The sequence below is a fragment of the Drosophila busckii genome, chromosome 3R (assembly GCF_011750605.1).
Source record: "Drosophila busckii strain San Diego stock center, stock number 13000-0081.31 chromosome 3R, ASM1175060v1, whole genome shotgun sequence".
NCBI classification, from domain to species: Eukaryota; Metazoa; Arthropoda; class Insecta; order Diptera; family Drosophilidae; genus Drosophila; species Drosophila busckii.
Window position 1 is genome coordinate 12,474,082 of NC_046607.1, and position 15,402 is coordinate 12,489,483.

Consider the following 15,402-nt stretch of genomic DNA (forward strand, 5'->3'; position numbering starts at 1 on the left):
GCAAAAGTCTGCAACTTATTGACAAAAATTAATACTTAATTTCCCTATTAACTTTCTTGACAGCTGTCCCACAGTGCACTGGGTATAAAGGAATTTCTTTAAATAAAGATACAGCTCATTAATAATTTAGTAGCCCAATCTAAGGGAAGTCCTTTTGTTACAAATGTTTGTTTATTGTTTGCAAGCATACTAAATAATAAATAAAAAGCAGCTGAAAGCTAAAAGAATGTATCTAGTACTAATTTGTATTGTTATTCCTCTTGTTGCTGTATTAAAGCGTACTTAATCAAATTTATTTCAGCCATGAAAAGTTTAGAGTGCCAAAATAGCAAAGGACTTGCTGCTATTAAAGCGCATTTTAAAACGCAACACGTGTCGCGCATAAAACGGAAACAGTTTTTAGTTTGATCCCCAGCCAAAAGTTTTCGTTTGGGTCCACATTGCATGCCAGTTCAAATGGAAATTGTATTTTGATTGATGTGTGGCACAAAAGTGTCTCGGCAACAAAACAAAAGCTTGCCAATTGACAGGCATAATATGAGTATAATTGGGCCTAACAAAATGCTTTCTGGGTTGTGCCCATTGCTAACTGTGTTGACAACTCAAGTTGAAATCGGCATAGCAGGTTAATTATTATTTCAACTAGTACTACGTTCATCAGATTTATTTAACTGTTTTTTACGCCAATTTTTGTGGGCAGATTGTCTGCAAATGCCAAGTACAGTTCATGGAGTGGTTAAATTTTCAAGTCCTTCAACCGACAAAGGCGCTGAAAATACTGAAAATACTTTGGACAAGCCAACAAAAACAAAAACTGCTGCGACTCTCACAGCTTTTTGCTGAATAAACGCAAAGCGCAGACGCCAAACGAAAGAGCGAGCAACACAACTCAATAAAGAGCAAACTGAGTTGGTTTGAGCTGTAGCAAATGCAAAGGAAATTGCCACCTGTTGTTGTTGTTTATGAGACGATCAAGCTGGCATTGCAATACATTTCGTAGAAGCTACAGCTTCATTGCTAGGTATTGTTATACATATTTAATTTTTTCAAAAACTAACAAGTTAACAATTTACAATGGAAATTCTGCAAGCAGACCAAGTGAATCCTTTTGGTGCGCCCATTGTCAATCAACCAGCAATGGCAACTAATTATGAGTCAGTCAGCGATGCAGAAAGCCAAGTCAAGAACATGTCCTTTGACAATCAAAGCGTGCGCCTGGGCTTCATACGCAAGGTCTACATGATATTACTAACTCAGTTGCTATTCACCTTTGCAGTTATATCGCTCTTTCTAAGCTGCAATCATCTCAAGCGCTATGTGCAGCTCAATCAGTGGCTACTCTGGCTAGCCATGGGCATTATGCTTATAACGCTCATAGCTCTGATGTGCTGCCAGGCTGCACGACGTCGCACGCCCACCAACTATATATGCCTGGGCGCGTTTACTGCAGCGCAGTCGTTTATGTTGGCCATTGCTGCAAGTCACTTCGATCTGAACTCTGTGCTTATGGCTGTGGGTCTGACAGCTGCCATTTGCCTGGGCCTGACAATCTTTGCACTGCAGACCAAGTACGACTTCACCATGCTGGGTGGCGTGCTGGTGTCCTGCATGATTGCATTGCTGCTGTTTGGCTTGGCGGGCATCTTTATAGGCGGCAATCTGGTGGGACTGATGCTTTCCAGCTTTAGCGCTGTGCTCTTCTCAGTTTATTTGATCTACGACACGCAGCTAATGCTGGGCGGGCAGCATCAGTATGCCATAAGTCCAGAGGAATATATCTTTGCTGCTTTGAATCTATATATGGACATTGCCAATATATTTATGGACATATTGCGCATACTGGCCGACTTGCAGGAGTAATAGCTTAATTTGTACATTTCAATAGACGATTAAACACACACACACACACACACTCACACACAGCATGCGCAGTCAAATGTGTCGATTTAGTTATTAGTTAAGCGCAATAAAAATGTCAACGCAATCACAATATTAACATAATGCGCACACATAAATTTCGCTTACTTTCTTTTGCTGTTGCTCTCGGCCCCTTCCGCTGCTCTTGTGTCTAACAAATCAACAAGACTTAGTGACTGTGTTGTGTTGCCTCAGCCTCACGCAATATATATTTAATTAACAATTGACAGTTGCCTGACAGCTGACACACATCATTGGGTTGGGTTGGGTTCGGTTACAGTTGGACACAAGTTGCTCAACATCAATAAAAATCCACACCCACTGACCACAACATGCAGCAAAAACAACAAGCACAAGTATTTAGGCTGTTCGTCTTGCTCGACGAACTTTTTATGCGGTTGATCGAGCAAAATCCAATTCCAGCAGCAGCAACCTACAATATATCAATGCCTTGACAAATGCTTAACTTTCCTTCAATTTTACACACACTTGTACAGCTGTAATGTATATATTACATATTTTTGCAGTTACGTAAGTGCCAACAAGGCTGTTTGCCCAACTGCCTGTCCGTCCGTCCGTCTGTCACACAGTTACGTTCAATCTATTGTGGCTGCTGCTCTGAGGTACATTCTAAACTTTTTTCATGTCAATATGCAATTTAAAACAAACGAATTTGGTATATGTTGAGCATCTAAAATTTAGTTCAGCACTTAATTTAAGCTGATTTATATTCAATAAATTTTAGCACAAGCTTTAAAAATTTAAAGCTTTAGAAAGGCTATGAAAAGAACTAATGGTTCCATACAATAGATCACGGCTAATGTTATTAATAATAATGCAGAATTAAATTTAAATTTAATAACTTTAATGTTTTGAACCAAACAACTTTCAGTTCTTTAAGCTAGCATATAAGTCGTATAGGTACAACCAATTTAAAGTCACAGCTTTCACATAATGTAACTCTGACACTTATTTCTTGTAAGCTCCACTCAAGTTGAATAATTTTTGTTATTTTGAAATTATAAGATGACCACTGAGTGCGACTTATAATTGCATCTTTGTTAGCAGAGAAATTCAAATTGTTGTTTGCGTTTAATTTGCAAAGTTTCGAGTCGAACAATTTTTCGAAATGTTTGCAGACAAGTTTCCGTTTGACTTGGCAAATGGAAATTAGAAATAATTTGACGCATTGAGCTGGCCAACTTGTACGTTCTCCACGCTGTTCTTCTAACTATTTTTCAATTGCTTGAGTGTGTGCCAGTGGTAAGCTGTTGATTTTTCCAACGAATTGTTCCTTGGCATCTGCTGCTCAACTAAACTGTAAACATTTGCTAGCAACACGTTTTTTAGTTCCCTTCATTGTTTGCCAGGCAATGAAGTTGGTCAGTAAACAACAAAGCAAAAAAAAATCGACTACAATTTGCCACCTGCCAAGCTCTGTTACTGTCTAAGCTAACTAAGCTTATGCATAGGCAGGCGCTGGATAATGCAGCATATACCCTTTGTCTGCATTACTAATGGGTAGCTGCAAAAATGAAAGCGTAGAATACCTAAAAAAAAGCTTGCTAGATAAAAATGATGCATGCGGGGGGAGAAATGGCAGCAAAAAGCGACTGCAACCAAGCAGCAAGTGAACGGAGGAAACAAAAATACAAAATAGAAAAAACACATCGACATTTTTTCGCTTTGTATTGTAGAGAGCAAACAAATTTGCAATCAAAGTTGAGCAATTTTTACAGCCAAAGCCCAGGCAACATTTCCCGCTATATCGCTGCGTGTACCACTCAAAAATTGTTGCGAAAATCAATTACGCGCGTGATAGATAGATTTTTGTTCAAGAGCCTTTTGCAGCAATGTTGTTAAACTATTAATTGTTGGGTAAACTGAAAATAGAACGCTTTCTAAAAAATGCAAAGTCTGCCGTCTTGGCCACAAGTTTGTTGTCTGTGCATTTGTAAATTTTCAATTGTAAAGTTTACATTTGAGCTAAGCGGCTTAAATGACTACTTAAGCCGCGGGGGATTGTTGTCCTGCCGGCTGTTGCTGTTGCTGTTGCCAGCAACAAATTTTAGACCTGGCTACGTGCTGAGCATGAGAAATAGATTTAAATCCAACGCCCAGGCAGTGACAAACAAACAGACGAGGTCAGCCTAAGAGCCTGTGAAGCGTGGACAATTTAACTGACTTATTTATTTATAAAGCTCAAATGCATTTAGGCTGCTGCTGCTGCTCGACAATGGATGAGCTCAACAAAATTCCAATATGGAAATGGAAATTAAAAGCCAATTCTAAAGGGAAGGCACGTGTAGCAGAATTGAACCACATTTGCTGGCAATAAAATTAAAATTCAAATCAGAGACTGACAATCGCTGCTGCTGGTATAAATAGTTAAGTGCAAGTGTGTTCGCTTGCTTGGCATGCATTAAACATAAATTTTGTGTGTTTCTTAAGCTAGCAGTAATTAAAGAAATTTGTTTGCAGCATGAAATTGTGGCCTGAAAATTGTTGATTTACTGTGCTAGCCACGCCCCCCTTGGGAGGGGGCACGCCCTTACAGCCCTAAATCCTGACCTCACAATGGCAGGTTAATAACCGACGCAGCACGAAAATTAATTGCCAAGCACTTGGCTAATGTGCTGTTGAAAAACCAAGCCAGGCCAACGAAGAGTCCTTCGCAGGAAGCATAAACAGGCAGCTGAGGCTAGCCGGCATGCAAATTATGCAGCACTTGTGCTGGTCAGCAGTTTGTTACGTGAAAACAAGTACATGCTATGTAGAGTAGCACTCCACGCGATTAAATTTTATACACTTGAAAGTTTGCAATTCAATTGACACTGCAACTTAAAGTAACCATTTATTAGAGAAATAGCGAGTAAAACATGTTAAAGCTTATTAAGTTTCACAACAATATACAAAAGTCAGTTTTAATTGGCAACGTCGCTAGCAAAAGCAGCTGTGTCTGCTTGAGATCCCAACTCTGCCACGTAATCGACTTGAGGGTGGCGCACGCAAAATAACTTAAAAACCGCAAAGTGGCTGGTAAAAACTATTTAAGTTTATGCAATAAGCTTAACAAGAAAAAACAACAACAACACCAACAACGACAAGTAGTATTATAGTGTACTATATACCCCTCAAGTTGCTTTGTTCGCATTTTGCGGTGTTTTTGTCTCACAACGCAAAGTGCTGCATACTTACAGGCGGCCACAATATTATCATGAGCATAAGCGTTTGCTTGTGTGTGTCTGTGTGTGTGTGTGTGCTTAACTATGCGTGTGTGCAGTTATGTAATTATGGTAATTAAAAGCACGCAGTTGACTTCGTCTTTCGTCAACGGTTTGAGTACGCCCAATTGTCTTGTCTTTATTCACCTGCTTTTCAACTTAAGCACCTTTTCAGCTTTTCATATTTCCACACACACACACACACATGTGCGGCTTATTGTGTTCATAATTTTAGCAATTAAATATGCAAATGAGCTGCTTGCAAAACCGCTTTGCTCTACTGCAATATTTATAACTTGAAATATGCTGCGCATAAAATATGTATAAATAAATAAATATGCATATTGTTGCTTTGCATGCTGAGCCTGAGCTGAGCCCATGACAATCAGCTGTCGCATAGCAAGAATATTATTGTAGAAAATAAAACTACGCGCTTGGCTTGCAAAAATGTTGTTATCATGCTGCGGAACGCATAAAACACAGTTTATGCGGCCAAAGCCAAAGCCAAAGCCAAAGCTGGCGCCACAGCTTGCTCAAGTGCTTTCACTTTTTTGGCAGAGAACAGTAGCTGAAGAAGAGCCACGCGGCCTTAAGACCACGAGTCCAATATGTGATAAGTATTCACCTTTCACACGATTCTGCAGAAGCATACGAATGAGCTCATTAGGTGCGTGAGTGTGAGTGTGAGTGTGACGCCAAAGAACGAATTGGCATGCAAAATGAACAGATACAAATCAAATGTTACTTTGAGTAGTGAGAGTATATGCTAAGCCGACTGCTTTTGGGGGGGAGTGCTCTTCAAACGAGAGTTGGGCTGCAATTAATTAAGCACGATTTTCGACTCAACGAAATGAAATCGGGCGACAAATGTTTTGATTATGTGATGTGCCATGATTTGTAAACATGGCAAAGACTGTAAATAATTTCAAACGTTGTTCAAAGTTGCGCTTAAATTTCGCTTGTGGCCTTGTGGTCTTGCTACTTCAATTAATTTGTGTTTATTTTGCTTTGTACTTAACTCTCATTACAAGCCTTGATAAACATCGTTAGCTAAAAATAAAAGTGTAATTGTTAACAGCTAAATCAATAATAATAATAATAGCTTTCAAACTAACTTTCATAAAAGTGTGTTTTGCATCTCATTTACTTAATATTCATAATTTTTGACATGAACAACGCTGCTGGCAGTCTTAAGACCACAACAAATGTTCAATTGCAATTAACGAAAACCCATCAGTGTCATTGACAGTAGCTATTCGTTTGTCTAATAATAAAACAAAACATAGAAAAGTTATCATAATTTACGCTCAGCTCTAGACAAACAAATAAACCTCACACCGCAGCTTTCAACGCAATACAAATATTTGCTAATTAACAATTTTTCTACATGTGTTAAGTAATTTTTTATTATTTCTTATAACATAAGTATAAGTAGTAATAATAAATTTGACATCATTGCGCGTAAAAGCAGAAAATTACCAAGCCTGGTTGCTGCTACTGTCGATGTTGTTGCTGTTACTGCTGCTGCTGTCGAGCTGCGTTGGCGCTGCAAAATTTGATTGATAAATTCTCGTTTGACCCTCTTAACACTTGCGTTGTTGTTTGCCATTAGCCAACGACCTAGTGATCAATTAATTGCAATAATAATTTTAATATTTACAAACACTTATGCTGATTGATCATAAATCCATATGTTTACCTTCAGCTTACAATTTGCTTGCCAAAATGTTGCGACGATGCGTCAAAGCGCGCTTGCCGGCTTGGCTTTGACTGTGGCTCTGGCTCTGGCTGGGTAAATGAAGTTACCTGGCCTTGTCTCACGCCAGTCTTTGCTCAACATTCGTGCGTCTAACTTGGTCTCGCTGCTGTTCCATCTTGATGGCAACAACGTCGCTGTATTTTCAACAATCGGTTGTTATACTATTTTTGCCATAGCGTAAGCTGCCGTGCGACCAAAGCGGCTTAATTTATAGAATTTAATTCGCGCTAAGCTTTGCTGGCGTGCAATAATTTATCAAGCAAAATGTCACAGCCATTGAGCAAATTCAAAACGGTAATAACAAAACGGTAACAATAATTCAATGCAACAATTTAACAAACAATCGAATTTAATTAAAAACTAAGTCGGCACATGAAACAAAATTAATTAGAAAACAAACATTGAGCTATAAGTTCGGGAGTATTTATAAAATCACAGAAACCCCCAATTGAATCACATACTATATTAATATTTTGTTAGAAATACTCATTACATGACTTATACATTAATATTCAATTCAAATGCTCTAGTGATTCATTTAAAATATTATCAATTTGCACTGCTTTGGGATTTCGTTTTCGTTTAACAAAAAGCCCAACGGAATGTTCAGCCAACGTCCAAAGTAATTCTATAAAAACTTAATTTGCATATTTGTACTTTTTTCAATTACAGTTATTCTTACTGTGGCTGTCCATACAATCGACGTTTGCTTTTCCCATAGCGCAGTTGGACAATGAACTGGTAGCTTACCCCACAACACCCAGCGAGGTGTTGCCCGTTGAGCCACTGTTAATTTATCCTGAGGAGCGTCAGCTGCTCTACCAGGCACGCAACTTTGCTGACGACGGAGAGCGGGATATAATCTTTGTAAAACTGCTGGAGGACAAATCAAAGGGCTACCGTCCCAAGCAGCAGCGTCTGGTTGAGAAGTTGCAGCAACGACGCAAGGAGCTAAGCCTTAAGGATATTTTCTTTGTCAAAGCGCGCACCAACGGACAATTCAGTCACGAACGCCTGAAGGTTTATCGACTGCCCGAGTTTTATGCCATCAGCGTGTTTCGCAATGGCGAGAAGTAAACGGCAAACAGCCAACGGCCAGGCCAACGCACAATGTGTTGCAATTTTACGATTGCAAGCTGAAGTTGTTTAAGTTATATATGTATAAGATGCTATAAATAAATACCTCATCAGTTATTTAAGTGCTGCTGTTGCTGCGTTTCGTGTTATTGTTTATTGTCACATGCTTATCACACTCACTTTACACAGAAATGCGAACGACTGAATTATTTATGCTAAAGAGGCGAAGAACGTTTTTGTCTCAATTTTATCTTCAACTCAACGCACGCCTTGGCAATTAATAACTGTCAATCAATTTGTAGCCACAACTAAAGCTAAGCCGAAGCCCCAGCAACGCAACAAAGAACTAATCCCTTTTGTCAGTGAGCATCGCACACCGCGGGCGAAATGTTATGTCAAAAACCAATTCACAGAAAGCTGGCAACAAGAACTCCGAATAAAGCCTGAATGAAAGAGCTAGTCTCTGATTATTAAGCAAATGCACAAGTAGTAAACATGCCAACTGTACAAACATCTTTAATATGAGTACTCCAATCGGAGATCAATAACAATGTGCAGACTTTCGCTGTACTCTTTGTTTGGCAGGCAATACACGTAACGTAACATGACTTTTAAATTCAGCTCGCCCATTTGCTCCACTTGCGTGACAGACTTAGAAGACAATGGCAAAAGCAAATAGTTTTAATAAATAAGTGAGTGAGTTGTCAAAATTATTGATATTTTATTAATTAACTGCTAAGTTGTGCCCAAGCCCTCGTTGCGTTTATATGTCTAACTGACCATGAGACGCGGCGCAATATTCATGGACATGAGCTCCTGGAACAGCAGCTTGGCCGCATAGGGCAAACGCACCTGCGATATTTGCGTCTTGTTCTTGCAGCCCTTGCATTCAAACGTATTGTTGCGCAAGTTTGCAATAGCAATCAGGCCACAAAAGTTGCAAATGTGCACACGATACGGATCGGAGACCTCAAACAGACGCTCACGCAGAAACTGCGCAGCGCCGTGAGAGATTTGGCAATCGCGCTCCATCTCACCGAAACGCAGGCCGCCGTCACGTGCACGACCCTCCATAGGCTGTCGCACCAAAATCTGCACAGGACCGCGCGCACGCGAATGAATCTTGTCGTCCACCATATGCTTGAGACGCTGATAGTAAGTGGGGCCCAAGAACACCTACAGAAATGAATTCATATATATATTAGATGCTAATCAAGTCTTAAGCCTTGCTTGGCACTCACCTGCGCATTGATTTTGCGTCCTGTGTGTCCATTGTACATGACCTCATTGCCACGCAAGTGATAGCCGTACTCCTGCAGAAAGGTGGAAATCTTTTGCACATTCACGGCATCGTTGAAGGGCGTGGCATCGCCAATTTCGCCCTTGTTTGAGCCCAGTTTGCCCTGCAGGCATTCGATCAAGTGACCAATTGTCATACGAGATGGAATGGCATGGGGATTGATAATAATATCCGGCGCCAGGCCCTCGCAGGTGAATGCCATGTCCTCCTGGCGATACTGTATGCCACACGTACCCTTCTGTCCGTGACGCGAGGCGAACTTGTCGCCAATCTGTGGTATGCGCACCGAGCGTACGCGTATCTTGCAGAACTTGTAGCCCTCGCTGTTGAGCGTGAGCATCACCTGATCCACAATGCCAGTCTCAGAGTTGCGCAGAAATGTTGAGGCGTCTCGCTTGGCAAAGCGCTTGGTGCTGCTGTCCAGCTCATCGTCGTTCTCGGGCAGCGTTATGGTCTTGCCAATGACAACATCATCGCCAGACACACGTATGCCAGGCGCAATGATGCCGTCGTCATCCAGTTTGTCGTAGTGAGCATTGCGCATGCCTTGGCAGGTGGCGCGATGCGGCTTCTCAAAGTTCTCCTCCTGATCGCCCACGCGCTTGTTCTCGGCATCCTTGTAAGAACGATAAAACACGGAGCGGAAGAAACCACGCTCCACAGCCGAGGCGTTTAGAATAACAGAATCCTCCTGGTTGTAGCCAGTGTAGCACAAGATAGCCACAATGGAGTTGATGCCCGCCGGCAGCTCACGGAAACGCAGATACTCCATGGAGCGCGTGGTGACCAGCGGCTTCATAGGATAGTAAAGCACGTGCGCCAGCGTGTCCATACGCACATGGAAGTTGGTTATATAAACGCCCATAGCTTGTTTTCCTAAACAGTGATGGAGATTGATTAGTAACTTTATTCTGTTAGCAACAATTTAGTGAACTTACCCATAGCACTTTGATAGGTATTACGCGGACTCTGATTGTGATCTGGGAAGGGTATAATGGAGGCGCAGACGCCAAGTATCATAGCGGGATGAATCTCGCAATGTGTGTATGTTGTACAATAGGCATAGTCTTTGTCCTGCTTGAGATCATAGGGCGACATGGCAATCATGACTGTCTCCTCTTCAAGCGTATCAATATATTCCACAACACCGGAGGCCACCAACACCTGCCAGCTGTAGTTGTTATAGTCGCGCTCCTTTAACATCTCCACGTGCGATTTCTTCAACAGCAACGTGCCGTTCTCCACAATAAGCAATGGCCTGCAGATGCGGCCTGCATCCGTATAAATTCTGATCTCACGATCACGTATATCACGAATCATAGACACTTCGGACACAATGATGTCCATTTGACGACGCAGCTTGCGTAGCGTGGCCATCAACTGTTCGGGATCGCGATGTATGCCCACCCAGCAGCCATTTACAAAGATTTTGGTAGCATCTGCAATGGCAGAGGGCGCAATTTCCTCCAGATTCTCCATGGACCACTCCTCCAAGAACTCCAGAATAGGCGACGGCTGCGAGCCCACAGATATATAAGCCATGAGTGCCAGATTCTTGACCAGACCGACAGCTGCGCCCTCCGGTGTTTCAGCTGGGCACAACATGCCCCAAAGCGTGTTGTGCAATTGACGCGGCTTAGCCAATTTGCCATCTCGGCCAATGGGCGAGTTGACGCGACGCAAATGTGACAGAGTTGAAGCAAAAGTCAGACGATTCAACACCTGAGAGACGCCGGCACGCGCCTGATGCGCCTTCTTCTGATCACCCCAGTTGCCCGTGGCCAAGGAGTAGCGCAGACCGTCTGTGATAATGTTCGTCTTGATGGCCAGCTCCAGATTAAAGTCCTTGCCGCGATCAATAAACTTTTGTGTATACATTCGCACTTCCTTCATGAGGTTCTTGAACAGGCCACGAAACAGAAAGGCCAACAACGGTCCAGCCAAATCCAGACGCTTGTTGCCATAATGATCACGATCGTCCAGCTCGCGGCGACCCAGCGAAGCCAACAGCAGGCGATGCACCATGTAGCCCAGAAAATATGCCTTCTTGGTTTCGCAGAAATCAGACACGCCCACGTGTGGCAACATTTCCTTTTGTAAAATTTCCTTAGCGTACTTGATTCGCTTGTCCTTCGTGACGCCAGGACGTGCACCACGAGCGCCTATAAAATTCAAAGCAACATTTTGCTCTTGCACCACAAAGGCTTCATCCAGTGAGGGCTTAACCATTTCCATCATCTCGGGATCATCAAAGTCGTAAATAATATGCTCCAAGATATCACGATCTGCCACAAAGCCCAAAGCACGGAATACTATCATAATGGGTATCTCCTGCTTGATGTATGGCAAAATTGCAATAATTCTCTGACCAATCGCCGACTTCTTTATATTTTGAGAGCCCCGCGCCATCATGTTAACCCACAGTGTTGATGTGGGACGCGAGCTGTGCTCCAGGCAGGAACGGATTTCAGTTTTAAAGGCATATTTGCCATCCTTCATGCTGAACACGTACACTGTATTCGTGGCCATCTTTTCTTGAGCTATGAGCACCTTTTCAGAGCCGTTGATAATAAAGTAGCCACCGGGATCAAGTGGACACTCATTCAACTCTGTCAAATCACGATCAGTTAGTTGCGACAGCAGGCAGTACGTTGATCTTAACATGATGGGAATTTTGCCAATGAAGGTTTTCTGATGTTGCGTCTCGACTGGATCCAAGCCTTCCACATTTTTTGTTTTGGTTATATCCACGTAAAGCGGCGCCGAATAAGTTAAATTACGCAAACGCGCTTCGTTGGGCATCATAGGACTGGGTGAACCGTCCTTCTCCCAATGCGTTGGCTTGGACAAGTAAATCTGTTCAAACTTCAGCGAGAAACGCGGCGGCGTCTCTACTTCGCCAGATGTATGCTGTGCCTCAGCCTGGAGTTCAATTGCTGGCGAATCCTCCACAATGCGCTGCACAGACATCTGTATGAACTCGTCGAAGCTGTCCAGCTGCTGACGCACCAAACCCTTCTCATCGAAATATGCGTTAATTACAATCCAACAGGCCTCCTGCCACAGCTCGTGGGAAATCTCCTCAGCATTCTCCTCCTCAAATACATCTGCAAAGGTATTTTTCTAATTACTCTTCTAAGCACTAGCGCTCCAGTCGCCATATTCTTTTCACCAAGCAGCGTGGCTTGCCAAAAGTTTATAACAAATTTTTCATACCTTCCTCGTTGTCATACATCATTGCACGCAATCAAAGCTGCACTTGTGCGCTTTTGGTAAAGTTTAAATAAATAGTATGCTTCGTATTAATGTAAATAATTTAAAGAAAAATTTCACAACAAAACTTGTGCAAAACGCCGCGAACGGCGTAGAGTTAGTGATGTGTAAAACGTCGATAGGCAGCTGCCATAATTTGGCGTAGAGTGGCCAGACTATTGAAAAAGTATACCGATAGATTTGTTACCGATAGTACATTTTGCCCGTCTCTAATAACCGGTGCAACAGCTGTTGGTCTCGGCGCATTGTGTATTTGTTATACTTGTTATTTAATAACAGATTCCAAATGCGTTTATTTACAACAGGGGGTCGGTTTTTAATTGCCGGCATATTGCCCTTGGATAAGAGTGCTGATGACATCGTTGACAAGGAGAGCAAAACGTACAAAGCGTTTTTGGCCAATAAGAGGAACGATAATGAAACCGGCATGGATCGAATCAAGCAAATGTTTACAATTGAGTAAGTGAGAGGCTTATATTCACGTGGTGCAATTTGTATATGTATTATACTCTTTCAGCGAGTTTGGCAGCATATCCTCAGAGTTGAATTCCATATATCAAGCGGGCTTTCTCGGATTTCTTGTTGGCGCTATCTATGGAGGTGTTATACAATCGCGGTCTGGCTATATGAATTTCATGGAAAGCAATCAGGCCACGGCATTCAAATCACATCTTGACGCCAAGGTAATATTCTATAGTGAGCAGAAAAGAATATTTTTTTAGCCTAATATGATCATTACAGAAAAAGATGCAGGATCAGTTCACAGTTAATTTCGCCAAGGGTGGATTTAAATGGGGCTGGCGTGTAGGTCTATTTACCACCTCCTATCTGTAAGTGTATTAACTTAACTTTGAAAATGTTACTTAACTGTTTACTTAACAGCGGTATCATCACCTGCATCTCTGTTTATCGCGGCAAGTCTTCTATTTACGAATACCTGGCGGCAGGTACGCTTACTGGCGGGCTTTACAAAGTGAATATGGGACTGCGTGGCATGGCTGCTGGTGGCATCATTGGCGGTTTTATGGGTGGCGTTGCGGGTGCGGCTTCGCTTCTGCTGATGAAAGCCTCGGGAACTTCAATGGAAGAAGTGCGCTATTGGCAATACAAATGGCGACAGCAACGCGACGATACCGTAAACGATGCTTTTAGAGATCAGGCGAAAAAGGATGCGCCACCAATATTCTCAGCGCACGATAACCGTGTTGGTGACAAAGTAACCCTAGACCCAATTAAATAGTTGAGTGTTTAAAATAAAATAAGTTGGATTTGTATTTAAATTAAATTGCAATAATGTCCAGACAAGAACACAATTAGGGAAGCCCAATTTGGCTGTTTGCTATGCGTTGTTTCAGTTGTTTTTGCTTAGGGCAGCTAAGTATATAGATATGACTTGTTTGAAAGAATATGTAAATGGAGCACAGAAATTTAACGTTTACAATAAATTAAATGCGTTTGTTAGGAAAACAAGAAGTTAATTTTTCATAAGCAGTAGTTTGGTTTTTAGACTTCGTCTTCGTTGGTTGGTCGTGTTAGGCGCTTGGCGCCGCGATTCGGTGGGCCCTTAGGCTTGGCAAATGCTGGCCTATGTAGTATCTTCTTTGGATGCACCTCTTCCTGCAGGTAAGCCTCGGTGAGTTCGTTGCCACTGTCGATTTCGAGCTAAAAGTTGGGAGTGTGAGTTGTTTTTCTTGCTGTATATCTAACTAACTTACCTTCTTGACTATATCTACACCCATGGCTGATAGTTCATCGAGGAAAGGCGCCTTGCAGCTGGAGTACATCATGCGTTCGCGCACTGAGCAGGCGTAGCCAGGCATTGAGTATACAAAAACAAAGGACTCCATATAGTCGCCCTCATGCGTATGCTTAAACAAATACAGATGATAGCGTGCATGATCCTGGGGTATCTGCTTGGGAAGCTCGCTAAGCTCTATTTTGGCGGCATGGGATACATGTATGCGCTCCTCCTCCAAGTCAATGCGGAATTGCAAATAATCGTAGTTGCCACGAACTAAATCACCTACAGCTTGGCGTGTAGCCTCTGTCAGCGGACAGGATATGCCTCCCAGTGTCTGATGACGCGAGTCCGTGCTAATATCAGTGCGCACTTCGGTTTTGCGCAGCTCTTTAATTTCCTCTTCACGCATTGTGAGCGGCGCTGGTGCTGCGAATTCACGTTTATGCTTCTTGTACCCTTCAAGCGTGGTCTCTTCCAATGTTGTGGCATGCAGTTCCTCTGTAATGTAGGCCGTGCCAAAATCCGTTTTGAGTGTTGCCTTTGTGGAAGCGTAGACCATTTTCTGTCGAATGCTAGCGGTGTCTGGAGTCCAGCTGATCAACAGCCAGCCATATCCAAGAGATTGCTTAGCGTCCAGACGATACAGCACATAGCAGGGCACATTTGCCTCAAAGAGCGGGGAAAGCAGCTTGTCATAATCACGCTCCCAATCTTTTTTTACATCCGCTGTGGCACTGCAGCAAAGCTGTTCTGCAAATAGCGTAACCGCATTATCAACTTGTTGTTGTGTGTGTATGTATACACGCATACACAGCATATCATAAATCCACTCACCATTCTCAATTGATACTTTTATCACTCGAATTTTACCATTTTTGGCTTTGCCGAAAACTTTTGCTAGTTGTTCGTTAGCTGCCGGTAAAAAGGATATATAAATTTAGAATTTATTTCAATTGTTTGTTTAAAACCTACCTTTTATACCCGTTTGATGCGACATGGTTAAATGAAGAGCTCAATGTTAAATCCTAAATCGCGGAAAAAAATGTATTACTCACAAACAAACAGCGCTGCCAGCTGCTAACTATTTGACACGCATGGGCAATGCTTTCAC

At 42.3% G+C, this 15,402-nt stretch overlaps 5 protein-coding genes across 6 annotated transcripts; 3 read left to right on the forward strand and 2 right to left on the reverse strand.

Annotated features, from left to right (window-relative positions):
* The first annotated feature begins 1,009 nt into the window (after positions 1-1,009).
* LOC108602360 (protein lifeguard 1) lies at positions 1,010-2,004 on the forward strand. The gene has a single exon (XM_017990460.1). The coding sequence runs from the start codon at positions 1,075-1,077 to the stop codon at positions 1,858-1,860; it is 786 nt and encodes a 261-aa protein (XP_017845949.1). The 5' UTR covers positions 1,010-1,074; the 3' UTR covers positions 1,861-2,004.
* Positions 2,005-6,986: 4,982 nt separating this feature from the next.
* Positions 6,987-8,062, forward strand: LOC108602650. The gene is made up of 2 exons (XM_017990796.1): positions 6,987-7,194; positions 7,573-8,062. The coding sequence occupies exons 1-2, from the start codon at positions 7,165-7,167 to the stop codon at positions 7,975-7,977; spliced, it is 435 nt and encodes a 144-aa protein (XP_017846285.1). The 5' UTR covers positions 6,987-7,164; the 3' UTR covers positions 7,978-8,062.
* A 612-nt stretch (positions 8,063-8,674) lies between these two features.
* On the reverse strand, positions 8,675-12,634 carry LOC108604061 (DNA-directed RNA polymerase II subunit RPB2). The gene is made up of 4 exons (XM_017993324.2): positions 12,494-12,634; positions 10,216-12,384; positions 9,219-10,153; positions 8,675-9,153 (listed from the first exon to the last, which is right to left on the reverse strand). The coding sequence occupies exons 1-4, from the start codon at positions 12,513-12,515 to the stop codon at positions 8,749-8,751; spliced, it is 3,531 nt and encodes a 1,176-aa protein (XP_017848813.1). The 5' UTR covers positions 12,516-12,634; the 3' UTR covers positions 8,675-8,748.
* Positions 12,635-12,781: 147 nt separating this feature from the next.
* LOC108604249 (RPII140-upstream gene protein) lies at positions 12,782-13,804 on the forward strand. Its single transcript, XM_017993631.1, has 4 exons — positions 12,782-13,009; positions 13,068-13,233; positions 13,292-13,380; positions 13,433-13,804. The coding sequence occupies exons 1-4, from the start codon at positions 12,837-12,839 to the stop codon at positions 13,788-13,790; spliced, it is 786 nt and encodes a 261-aa protein (XP_017849120.1). The 5' UTR covers positions 12,782-12,836; the 3' UTR covers positions 13,791-13,804.
* Positions 13,805-14,035: 231 nt separating this feature from the next.
* Positions 14,036-15,370, reverse strand: LOC108604248 (twinfilin). Of its 2 annotated transcripts, XM_017993629.1 has the most exons (4): positions 15,264-15,370; positions 15,126-15,203; positions 14,266-15,041; positions 14,036-14,212 (listed from the first exon to the last, which is right to left on the reverse strand). In XM_017993629.1, the coding sequence occupies exons 1-4, from the start codon at positions 15,286-15,288 to the stop codon at positions 14,054-14,056; spliced, it is 1,038 nt and encodes a 345-aa protein (XP_017849118.1). In that variant the 5' UTR covers positions 15,289-15,370; the 3' UTR covers positions 14,036-14,053. The 2 variants fall into 2 exon arrangements, with proteins under 2 accessions (XP_017849118.1, XP_017849119.1); XM_017993630.1 differs by lacking the exon at positions 15,264-15,370 and having other exon boundaries at positions 14,266-15,036; positions 15,126-15,145.
* Between the last annotated feature and the right edge of the window lie 32 nt (positions 15,371-15,402).

What these genes read in the sequence shown, in the direction of transcription:
- LOC108602360 (XM_017990460.1), top strand. Translation starts at nt 1,075, where the DNA reads ATGGAAATTCTGCAAGCAGACCAAGTGAATCCTTTTGGTGCGCCCATT.
- LOC108602650 (XM_017990796.1), top strand. Translation starts at nt 7,165, where the DNA reads ATGTCACAGCCATTGAGCAAATTCAAAACG. An exon ending in CATTGAGCAAATTCAAAACG is followed by an intron (nt 7,195 to 7,572) that starts GTAATAACAAAA and finishes TTTCAATTACAG; the next exon opens with TTATTCTTACTGTGGCTGTC.
- LOC108604061 (XM_017993324.2), bottom strand. Translation starts at nt 12,515, where the DNA reads ATGATGTATGACAACGAGGAAG. An exon ending in GATGTATGACAACGAGGAAG is followed by an intron (nt 12,385 to 12,493) that starts GTATGAAAAATT and finishes ATACCTTTGCAG; the next exon opens with ATGTATTTGAGGAGGAGAAT. An exon ending in TACCTATCAAAGTGCTATGG is followed by an intron (nt 10,154 to 10,215) that starts GTAAGTTCACTA and finishes ATCACTGTTTAG; the next exon opens with GAAAACAAGCTATGGGCGTT.
- LOC108604249 (XM_017993631.1), top strand. Translation starts at nt 12,837, where the DNA reads ATGCGTTTATTTACAACAGGGGGTCGGTTTTTAATTGCCGGCATATTG. An exon ending in AAGCAAATGTTTACAATTGA is followed by an intron (nt 13,010 to 13,067) that starts GTAAGTGAGAGG and finishes ATACTCTTTCAG; the next exon opens with CGAGTTTGGCAGCATATCCT. An exon ending in CTATTTACCACCTCCTATCT is followed by an intron (nt 13,381 to 13,432) that starts GTAAGTGTATTA and finishes TTTACTTAACAG; the next exon opens with CGGTATCATCACCTGCATCT.
- LOC108604248 (XM_017993629.1), bottom strand. Translation starts at nt 15,288, where the DNA reads ATGTCGCATCAAACGGGTATAAAAG. An exon ending in AAAAGTATCAATTGAGAATG is followed by an intron (nt 15,042 to 15,125) that starts GTGAGTGGATTT and finishes CGCTATTTGCAG; the next exon opens with AACAGCTTTGCTGCAGTGCC. An exon ending in GTGTAGATATAGTCAAGAAG is followed by an intron (nt 14,213 to 14,265) that starts GTAAGTTAGTTA and finishes CCCAACTTTTAG; the next exon opens with CTCGAAATCGACAGTGGCAA.